General features: G+C 41.1%; 2 protein-coding genes and 2 long non-coding RNA genes across 4 annotated transcripts in view; 2 read left to right on the top strand and 2 right to left on the bottom strand.

The window, feature by feature from the left end:
- Positions 1 to 1,381, bottom strand: part of LOC107748248 (von Willebrand factor A domain-containing protein 5A-like) — a 47,272-nt gene extending 45,891 nt beyond the window's left edge. Inside the window, exon 1 of the mRNA XM_016562982.1 lies at positions 1,269 to 1,381. The gene's annotated coding sequence lies outside the window, so the exon portion shown is untranslated. The remainder of the gene's footprint in view (positions 1 to 1,268) is intronic.
- Positions 1 to 7,428, bottom strand: part of LOC107748247 (DNA polymerase epsilon 2, accessory subunit) — a 27,424-nt gene extending 19,996 nt beyond the window's left edge. The window contains 11 exon segments of the mRNA XM_016562981.1: positions 2,082 to 2,194; positions 4,304 to 4,476; positions 4,564 to 4,636; positions 4,715 to 4,763; positions 4,847 to 4,903; positions 5,887 to 5,970; positions 6,060 to 6,134; positions 6,469 to 6,562; positions 6,736 to 6,904; positions 7,108 to 7,208; positions 7,299 to 7,428. Coding sequence (XP_016418467.1) covers positions 2,082 to 2,194; positions 4,304 to 4,476; positions 4,564 to 4,636; positions 4,715 to 4,763; positions 4,847 to 4,903; positions 5,887 to 5,970; positions 6,060 to 6,134; positions 6,469 to 6,562; positions 6,736 to 6,904; positions 7,108 to 7,208; positions 7,299 to 7,426 — 1,116 coding nt within the window. The 5' untranslated portion in view covers positions 7,427 to 7,428.
- A 1,231-nt stretch (positions 7,429 to 8,659) lies between these two features.
- On the top strand, positions 8,660 to 9,216 carry LOC107748241 (uncharacterized). Its single transcript, XR_001640900.1, has 3 exons — positions 8,660 to 8,854; positions 8,932 to 9,044; positions 9,145 to 9,216. It is a non-coding gene; the product is annotated as an uncharacterized LOC107748241 (long non-coding RNA).
- A 674-nt stretch (positions 9,217 to 9,890) lies between these two features.
- LOC107748242 (uncharacterized) lies at positions 9,891 to 10,773 on the top strand. Its single transcript, XR_001640901.1, has 3 exons — positions 9,891 to 10,092; positions 10,168 to 10,240; positions 10,328 to 10,773. It is a non-coding gene; the product is annotated as an uncharacterized LOC107748242 (long non-coding RNA).
- The last annotated feature ends 397 nt before the right edge of the window (positions 10,774 to 11,170 follow it).

The raw sequence follows: 11,170 nt of genomic DNA, 5'->3' as shown, positions 1-11,170 counted from the left end.
AAGTTTCATGATTTTAATTAATTAGACATACTTTTTTATTATTAATAAAATTTTATTTAACCATTAAAAAGGAGTCCAGAAAAATTCAAACTGAAAAAACCCCCCCCCCCCCCAGGCCGTAAACACTGATAGATGTAGCAGTCATGAAAGTGCATCGCATCAGTCTGAGAGTGACTTGCAGGAGTAGCTGAATTCGAGAAACTTCTGTTCTTGCTTTTTGTTGAACGTTTGCCCAGAATAAGTCCAACGACTCAAAAAGAAAAGAAAAGCACAAAAAATCAATAAGCCATGAAAAACTATTGATAATACTTCACATTACAATGAAGTAAAACTGAGCTTTGCCCACTTAACTCTGGTTGCAGGCTTGCCTTCCAGTGGCTTTGGTATAATGTTAATGTTACGGAGAATAAGGCGGCGCCTTCCCGAAATGCAATGCGGAGTGAAAACATCGCTACGTAATCAATAATATATAATTCTTAAATTAACAGCAATCTGCAGCAGTATTTAGGGATCGGGTCTGCTGGGAATGATTTCTGTTAACCTAAACAATAATTTTAAATGATTATCGTTTAGGTTATGTACAACGGCACGTTTTATTATGTGTATCTTCCACTGTGTTCTACTGTTTATTTTTCAACAGGATCAAAGAAGAGATGATTGAAGTGAGCTGAATACTGAGTCCGACTCCGTTCGTTAGATAATAACGCATAAAGAAATATAATTCTGCCTGCGTCACTGATTAACCCGTTCAGTGCCTGCTGTTTTCGGTGGATTGTATTGTTAGATTGCATTATGGAAATGATCTGCGTCTGTATTATTTAATGTGCTAATTGTTAGTAGATCAGCAGAACTAATTTGCTCTATCATTCACTTTCCGTTTCGCCCACTCAATCATAATCATGAAGACTGCTGCTCTTAAAACAACTGCTGGTCTGTAAGTTAAACTTTCCTGCATCATTTATCATTTCTGGATGTCCGACTAGTCCCGTATTTTCACCCACAGCTTGTGCTAAACACTGTTAAACTACTGATTTACAAACTAGAGAATACACAAGATTTAAAAAGCCACTGATGGGCGTTTGCGTCGTGCTGTCCAGCCCTGTATATCAGCTTTAAACACATGTACAAGATTATAAAGTCATTCAGTTTGAGTAAAGAAGCTAAAGGAATGACAAAAATTATTCACAAGAAACGGAAAGCGTTGAAAACATTTCGACGAACTTCTTTGCTCTTGCACAAAGTGAAAGTAAACAGAAAACAAGACTTACTGCCTTTAAAAGTCCTCTGTGCTTCAGTGAATCAGATGAAGATAGCTTTCCAGCTGAACGCTCGAGATGTTTGGAGAGAAAACGCAGAAATAGCTGCAGCTGTTAAAGGTGTGTCTCATGAATATTAAGCAGGCTATCTCTGGGACCGCCCACAGCACGTCATAATTAACCTTTAAACTCTCTTAACATGGCACACTTATCCTGCAGATATGATTACACTGCAAACAAGTGCCTCATCACTAGCATTTTTGCTTTTCGGAGGATAACAGCATAGTTTCGTTCATCAATATGTCTGATCAGAATGATTAGTGACCATTTGTCACGAGCAAGCAATTTACAATCTGACGACACAAACTGTGACAGTGAGCTGTAGACTGTTAGTGTAATAATAATAATCATCATTTCAGACTAACCCTCCCTGACGTGAATATGTAGGTAAATCGCTGAGAAAAAAAAAGAAAAAGGCAAAATCAGGCATATTCGTATATTCACATTGAAAAAAGTATTCAGCAGCTCCCAAGACTTTTCATCTATACTCGATATTGTATTCGTGATCCACATCTGCATAGACATAACATGATATAATGAATCCCACAACAACCACATTGTGTCTATATTTATTATTCTTTAAAAGAGCATCAACACAATCAAATCAAACATTACCTTGTGAAAATACTGTAACAATATAAAAAGAAATCTACATTTTAATGAGTGCAATAGAAATAAAAAAAACATGATGTTCCACTCGTTTAAAGCCCTTGCAATTTGCTGTAAAAGGAACAGAGAAATATGATTATAGATTATTCTCAAAGCAGTGTCGTTAAGTGTGTAAATGTTGATTAAGAGGCGGAGCTGGTGTCTGCCGTACGGAGCTGAAGAGAAGTTCCCACAGAAGATGAAGCAGGTGGGCGGCATGGCAGAGTAGCCTGAAACCATTCAGCATTTCAGTCAATCACACACGTAATAATTCATGAAGGCATGATGGGTGTGATTATTCAAAGATAAGCCCCCACTGTTCCTTTTATAATTATCAAGAGATGCTATAAAATGGAAGCAGCCTTTTCTGTTTGGAAGCCAATAAGAAAGCAGGTCAGTAATCTCCATGTTACGAAGAGATATAAATAGATCTGATAACCGAATCTTTAAATGTAATAATTCACCACGCCATTATTCTGCATGTTGTCAAGAGATGAACACACGCTCTGATCTGTGATGAGACACATGAGGAAAAACAGACAGTCGACGAGCACAAGGACCTGTTTGAAGCCTGGAGATAATAACTTGTTGCTGTCAAAATTCAAACACGACTGCAGATTCAGTTTCCCTTCGCTTTAGCAGAGTGACTGTCGTAGCTCACATTATTTATTATTATTCATGTGACTACTATTAGTCAGGATCGTATAATAGTCCATTTGTGATGCTGACTAGTAGTTAAACTTAGTTCACCCAAAAAAGAAAATTCTGTCGTTAATTACTCACCCTCATGTCGTTCCAAACCCGTGAGACCTTCGTTCATCTTCTGAACACAATTTAAGATATTTCTGATGAGTTTTCTGAGCCTGCATAGACAGCAAGGGAACTGAAACGTTCAGGGGCCAGAAAGGCAGTAAGGACATCATTAAAATAGTCCATGTGACATCAGTGGTTCAACCATATTTATATAAAGCTACAAGAATACTTTTTGTGCACAAAAGAAAACAAAAATAACGACTATTCAACGATTTCTTCTCTTGCGGGTCAGACTCCGCCGCACGTTCAGGAGAGTATCACGACACATGCGTGTTCTACGTCAGAACGCTGGCTCCTGCGTCAGCAGCATCACACGCATGGTGTTCAGAAGATGAACGGGTTTAGAATGACATGAGGGTGAGTAATTAATGACAGAATTTTCTTTTTTGGGTGAACTATCCCTTTAATATTCTTAGCAGTGGCGCATTTAATTACAAATGCCTTTGTCAAATGATTGAGAGCAGGTTTTTCAATAACCAATGCTGATAGGGATGTAACAATTAACTGCGAGCCGGTTGAAAATCGATTCAAATATGTGACGATTCAAATCGGTTGAGATGCTAAACAAATCACGATTCAATTAGGATTAGGAGTTTATATGAATGCATGTCTGAGGGGAACTTAGGGTTATAATGGGAATTTGTTTGGTTTTAATGTAAACTATAATGGTGTCTATTTGATGGATTCTATTGGTGGATGTAATCTGGCAGATGGCAACCAATAGAACAACAGTAATTCCTATTGGAATAATGCCCAAAACAAAAAGGAATTTTGTAATGGTTTAATGGAAACTATACGAATTTCTGTGATGGTTTCTATTGTTTTTTTCAGCAGGGTAATGATACCCATACTGTGCTGCACATTATTGACAATAATGAGCTGAAGCTTGACTTTGCAAATTTAAAATCGCAAATCAAATCGCAATCGCAATATCTGTCAAAAAAAATCGCAATTTGATATTTTCCCCCAAATCGCACAGCCCTAACTCACACACACAGAATTAAATTCAAAGATTTTGCTGGAAAAACAAGAAAATGTTATGTTTTACCACTAATTACAACGAGAATCATAATCAATGCTGTTCATCATTCTGAATTATGGACTGATCATGTTATTAGCTGTTGCTCTTTCAAGTCCTTTTAAAGTTCTGTGTTACATGTTCTGTTCGGTCTTAAATACAGTGACTTGTAAATGTAGACCACCAGACGTGGGTGACTGTGCTTCATCTGGAAGTGTGTTTATGCTCATGTTTAAGTCCAGAGCTTGTTCTCTGTGTTAGAATCGTATCTGAGCACAATCTGAGAGCTGTAGGCAATCAGCTGAGCAAACAGGATTTTCAGATAAACACTTATGATGAGCAGACACTGACTGTATCTGCACACATCTCGTAAATGTCATATTTTGTTTGACGGTACCAGAACTATTTTGCAGCACATGAGGACTATATTAAAAGATGATGTTCACCATATGATCTGTATCAGCAAATTTGGGAGCACAAACTAAAACACGCAAGAGATTCACTGGACCTGAGAACATGGTTTGGATCTTCTCCAGAACCTCCACACGGTCCAGCCACACGTCTGACACGATCACAAACATGGCGTCCTCGTTCTCCTCCTCCAGCTGCTTCAGTTTGGCCGATGCTTTGACCGTAGTGCTGGACGGCCCGCCAAAGAAGTTTATATTGCCATAATAAGCCCTGGACACAGACAAGAAAACTCCATGTGGATGCAGAACTATGCCAGCGACACAGTCCATACTACAGTCAACAGAAGCTAACGCACACCTGGTGAAAGAAGAGGGTTCTGTGGGCGGGAACCCAAAAGCGTTGACGTGAAACACTGAATCCTCGTACCATCCTGTGAACACAGACAGATCATGTAATTACAGAGATCCAGGGATGGAAAGAGCAGAACAGCAGAGAGAACGAGACTCACCTTCAGCCAGAACGAAGCAGGACTCTGTGTAAAGACCGCTGTGGAACTGGTATGAAGAGCGTTAAAGAACAAACGGAGAACCTTCTCTAAGACAGCAGCACAAGTGTGTCGTGATAAACACAGGAAGGATATTGCCTTTGACATGTTGAGCTGCACTGCGCCGCTGGGGTCCTCCAGGTAGAACTTGCCCTGAAAGTACAGAGTGAGTATGAGCAGACACACGACACAAAAACCCTGGAGTGAGTTTCTGAAAGTCTGAGTGTCTAAGTTTTCTCTCTCAAAGTTCAGTGCTAGACTGCTCTATCACACGCAGAACCTCATAAACAGACTGATGCTTCAGTCAAGACCATAGAGTTTAGTAAAGACGCGTCTCTACCAATGTCCAGCCACTAATGAGCTGCCCCTAACAATCAGACAATTCAAATATATTTATATGTAACCCACTGTTGTCATCATTTTGGCTGCATCTGAAACGACTCGTACCCTTGACATTATCTGAGAAGGTAAAGCGAATGCACTAGAAAACCACACTCATTATTGCATGGACGGAGCAAGAACACCATGTAAGTGTTTAAACTACTCATGCTCACGAAAAACTCTTTAACTTACTGCTATAAAACTGAATATATGAAGCAAACTTTCTGAAATATGCACAAAATTAACACTGAAACACTGACATACGAATGTGCAGTTACCTGTTAATCAGATGCATGTGAAAGCGGTGTTCATTTTTATAGCAACAGCAGGATCCCGGACACCTTTTCTTTCAGAATCAACATTGGCTCAATTAATTTTAATAATAATATGAAGTGATCATTATGTATACGTGCTCTGATGTTGACGATTCTACTTTGGACAGAGTAAAGGTAAAGTTAAGTCTCTATTAAACCGCCTCCTTGACGTCATTAGTTACCTTTAACTCCTAACAGAATTCATTAACTGAAGTCAATATGGACTAAAAACCTGAATATACGATCAGTGAACGAGTGACGGCTGGATGTTCCTTCACAACGAATCATTCCTATTCCTTCCTCATTTCATCTGCTAACATCCACTCGATCTGCTGAGACCAGCTGACGACACCCTTGACTAACCCACAACAAGCCCTTGACTAACCCTAACCACAAACAGCTGAACAGAAATGAGCATGAACGTGAAAAGTGAAGGAATACCTCTTTAAGCTGCGTGATCATGCCGAGAACAATCACTTCTCCGACTTTAGCTGTGCTGCCCAGAAGAGCCTCCACCGTCTTCAGCTGTAAAACAGTCACAGATCATCAGCACCGACTGAAAATAGTCTGCCTGCCCTTTAACCGTCTCCACAGTGAGCTTTGTTCATTTTCACCTGGAATTTGTTCCTCCCTTCGTCTGGAGCTGAACCAATAACAGGAGGAGTGAAGAGTTCATGTCTGTGTGTTCGCTGGAAAACAAATAACGATAACCCTTTTACACCTGCTATTAACATGCGTCTCAGAAGTGCTCTGTGATTTCAGGACTACATACACCTTATAATTTTAATCACTGCAAATTTTCTGTCACTGCATGAAAACCCTTGCTATCCATGATGCATTAAGATATTATAAACGTTATGAATTTCTGTTGAGCTGCTTTGAAACAATAGGCCTCATTCACGAAACCCGAGCAGAATGACAGATGTTAACACCTCAACTTGCACAAGCATTCACAAGCACACATGATTTAGGAAGGAAATAAATATCAGTCGTGATCGTTCAGAAGCAGACAAAGTGACTTGCCTGCTGTAAGATGGTGTATCTCTCTCTGAAGAGCTCGGCTTTATCTCTGGACTGACCGCAGAGTTTAGGGACCGGATGATTCGTCATGCTGCGGCTTAAAGAGAATAAACACTGATCTCAAAACTTCATATTCCTGTTGATGGAAGACATCTTGAAGTTCACACAAACACAGCAGACGAGACACACCAGTGTTGATATTGTTAACGTTTTTACTCAGACACAAGTCACATTCACTTGATTATTATTATTTATTGAATTATTCCTCACGGTACGAATTTCTTTCTTTCTGTGCTGCCGAGGGAAAAACGCTGTGCAAGAGCAAACGCTGTGAGTGCGTTCAGATGTTAATGAGATTCTCACATGGTTTCATCACACGCCTGACTGCAGTCCTGGACCGCCGCCTCCACCACCGACAGCTCCACCATACTGGACCCCACTGAGACACAGAACATCATCACCATCATCATCACCACCATCACAACAATAACAAACAATCATCATCATCACAACAATAACAAACAATCATCATCAGTGTGGTAAATTACTGTCCATAAAAACTGTACAGACAATAAAGTAAAGTAAGGTAAGGTAAAGTAAAGTAAGGTAAAGTAAAGTAAAGTAAAGTAAAGCAAAGCATACGCGGTTGTTTCTCGACAGCATCTAGGATCCGCTCCAGAACTTCCTCCAGATCCGCTTCAGTGACGGACTCCAGAACCCGCAGCAGCAAGCGGCTGGACTCCCTGAAACCGACACAAACCCTTTAACACTCATTACTGCAGATTAAACCTAGTAAATGAAGATAACTGCTGTAAAGAGTGAGTGTCACATACGGTCGCAGGATTAATCCCCGCATTTTAAATCCCGCGCTCACTTTCAGCTTCACTCTGCGCGCGTCCATCTTCATCTGCTCCCGCCAAACAGGCGCTTCCGCTTCCGTTCCAACAAGTTCCGTAAACATCTCGCACCTTTCAAAATAAAAGCCGTGTTTACTTCCTCCGCTACACTTGGGTTTCTCTATATTAACAGTCTGTTTTGTTTGTAGCAGCTTCGTTTCATATAAAACCGTTTTTTAAAAGAATAAGGTGATGAAATAAAACTCGAGAGAGAAAGCGCTTTCTCCGCTGCTGTCAGCTCATAATAATATTAATATTAGCATTGTTAAAGTCCGCATGAAATTAAAATTGACTTTATTTACTTTACTAGCGCACATTGCTAGTCTTGATGTAAACAATTAATCCGTGCAAGTTAATCCGCTGAAAAAAATTGTTTGTCTTTGTAATCTTTAATCAAAACCTAAACATTTACTTCCTCTCTGGAATGGCGTTCCGTTTCTGATGACGTCAGTTTGACGGCTTGGGCAGTATATGCTTAAACACGCCCCTCCAACCGTTAGATTGCTATGAGTGAGCGACAGAGAGGAGGAGCGCAAACAAAACCACGCCCTCTGTTCAATATTGATAACGGAGGTGAATGCAGAGCAGCCGGTGGCTCGAGAGAGAAGCGGACACACGGCGGCGGACAGTATCTGTATGTGTGGGGCGGTTATGTGGTAATAACAATAACAATAATAATCAGGCCAAAACATACATTTTTCGCTTATTTCATGAAACGTTTAATATGGACCATTCTGCTCAAATGAGGACATTTAACAGATCAGGTTTAATAACACTTTCTTTTAATAACAGTGTTGTAAACTAAACAAATAAAAGTGACTGTATTTCTCTTCAGTCGGTGGCAGATCATGAAGCTTTTCTTCCAAATGACGAGCTCTGGTTGTACGACTTAGAAAATGGGTTGTGGTAAGAAATTACTTGTGACTTTCAACAAGCAGCTGTTTAGTGTGTGTGTGTGTGTGTGAGAGAGAGAGAGAGAGAGAGAGAGTGTGTGTGTGAGAGAGAGAGAGTGTGTGTGTGTGTGTGTGTGTGAGAGAGAGAGAGTGTGTGTGTGTGTGTGTGTGTGAGAGAGAGAGAGTGTGTGTGTGTGTGTGTGTGTGAGAGAGAGAGAGAGAGTGTGTGTGTGTGTGTGTGTGTGAGAGAGAGAGAGAGAGAGAGAGAGAGAGAGTGTGTGGAGAGAGAGTGTGTGTGTGTGTGAGAGAGAGAGAGTGAGTGAGAGTGTGTGTGAGTGAGAGTGTGTGTGTGTGTGTGTGTGTGTGTGTGTGTTTGTTTGTCCACACATGTTGACAATGTGTTACTGGTATCTTTAAACTGGAGGCACAAAAGACTTAGAATCTATTAATGCCTTTTCATATTTCCGAACAGAAAGACATCAGCTGTTGCTTCTGTGTTCTACAGGGAGAGGCGGGACATGTGTGGGACCCTGTGGCTGCATTGTGAACGAGGAGCTGTTTATATTCGGCGGCTGCTGTGATGATGGACAGACTAATGAAGTAAAGCTGCACTCAGTCTTCACTGTGTTCAGGTGCATCAGTAAAGCCACAGGCTTCACGAGAGTCTGTTGTTTCAGCTTTACTCCGTCGACCTGCAGGACGAGAGGTTCAGCTGGAGGAGAGTGACGCTTCGGTCCGGATCGCTGCCGTCGCCACGAGATAAACTCTCCTGCTGGGTTCATGAAGGAAGGTTATCATTTCTGCATCTGAATTCATCCAGCACATGCTGTTGAATATGCGGGAACTGATTTAGTAATATTTGTGTAATATGAGTGTGGATCTCCCGACAGAATCATCTACTTTGGTGGATATGGCCACAAACCGCTGAGTGCAATCCACGATCCGAAGAGCTTCATTGTGGATGAAGCATCATGGGTAGTTTGTGTTCACTGCGAAACTCCTCACAAACGAAGAACGAACAAAGAGCGATTCAAAACAGATTCATATCAGGGTCACTTTTCTCTCTTCAGGCTGAGGACATTTTCTGGGGATGGAACAATGAAGTTCAGGAGTTTGATCCGGAAAGAAGCAGATGGACTGAACCGCAGACCTTCGTAAGTCATTCAAACATAATTTAGCATATGAATCAATGACTTATCAAATGTTTTGAATTCATTCATATGTTTACAGCTAAATGAAGTTAGGAAGTAAATGAGTATGTGTTTAAAACAGTATGAAGTGTGTTTGTGAATGATTGACAGGGACGAGCTCCTCCCCCGCGAGCCGCTCATGCTAGCGCTAGCATTGGCAGCAAAGGCTACGTGTGCGGTGGAAGAATAAAGGTGTTATTGTAGAGTTATTGTTAATATGCATTTAGACTGCTGCTCCCTTAAAATAATTTCTCTGGCAGTCAAACTTATCAATCCTCTAACATATCTGCCGGTTTAAAAGCCCATACTGAGCTACAGTGAAGTGTATTTCTATAGTTCTCTTGAGAAGGCGCATGTGCCAAATTAGACTGTGTTGTCATGTTGTGTTTGTTTGCTTTCTGCGCAGGAAACTAGAACAAGTGACGAGTTTTGTCTGGATTTAAATTCATGGACATGGTCAGAAATGTAAGAGACGTCACATAGCTCCTCACTCATCTATATAATCCGCTCTTGAGTGTTATGTGCCTCGTCTGGTGTTTGTAGAGTTGGGTCTGGCGCCTGTGGGACGCTCATGGCACACGCTAACAGCCGTGTCAGATACGTCTCTTTTTCTGTTCGGTGGACTCAGTGTGGACTGCAGACCCATGAGTATGACGCACACGAAAACAACTCTAAATGACTGCATAGTTAAACTAAACTACAGACCTTTTCCTTTCTTCTCAGGTGACGGCTGGATGTTTAATCTGGAGACAAAAGGATGGACAGAGATGGAGCATCAAAACAAGGACAAACCGCGGTAGGTGAAAACATGCAGAAATGGAGATGGAAAGAGTAAGATATTATGATTGCATTCCTCAAGCTCTCTTTCGCTCTGGTTTTCTAGTCTGTGGCACACCGCGTATCAAGGAAGAGACTCAGATGTTGTAGTGTTTGGAGGAAGTCATGATTATATCCTTTTAGTGGACAAAGTGAGTGTTGTGTGCTCCACGGTGTACTGATAATTCAGCAAACATCTGAAGTCTATAAGCCTGGGTCAGTGAAGATGATTTGTTTTGCAGGGCCACTGCAACGATGCGCTTGTTTCCAGACTCCGCCGCAGCCGCTGATGCGGGAACAATCACTGAACTGTGGAACAGGAATTATGGGCTGATGGAGAACAGACTAATGCGATGTATTTCCACAGATTATGCCAAGACTTCATTGCAAGCTACGCCGGCATGTTTCAGTACCAGATTCTCTGTTTACCACCAAAACTGAGAAACGCTGTGCAGAAAAGGACGATTTTCTTCAGGCCAAGCACAGAGTCACAGAATGTGGAATGATTTGTTTTAAAGGGGTCATATGATGCGATTTTATTTTTTCCTTTCTCTTTGGAGTGTTACAAGCTCTTGGTGCATAAAGAAGATCTGTAAATTTGCAAAGACTAAAGTCTCAAATCCAAAGAGATATTCTTTATAAAAGTTAAGAGTTAGCCACACCTACCTAAAACGGCTCGTTCTAACACGCCCCACATGTCTACCTCACTATGTGGGAAGATTTGCATAACACCGCCCAAATGTTCACGCAAAGAAAGAAGGCGTAACTTTTATTCTCACTGTAGTATTGTTGCCGCTGCCGCCATGTCCTGAAGACGCTGTGTTTCGTTGTAAAAGCGAAACTACTTTGTTTGGTCTTCCAAAAGAGAACGATATCCGCTTCGTCATGCCTGGAGCTGATCCATGCTGGT

Source organism: Sinocyclocheilus rhinocerous, unplaced genomic scaffold, assembly GCF_001515625.1.
Source record: "Sinocyclocheilus rhinocerous isolate Xijiao unplaced genomic scaffold, SAMN03320098_v1.1 scaffold740, whole genome shotgun sequence".
Lineage (NCBI taxonomy): Eukaryota > Metazoa > Chordata > Actinopteri > Cypriniformes > Cyprinidae > Sinocyclocheilus > Sinocyclocheilus rhinocerous.
This window is presented reverse-complemented; position numbering and strand designations above follow the sequence as displayed.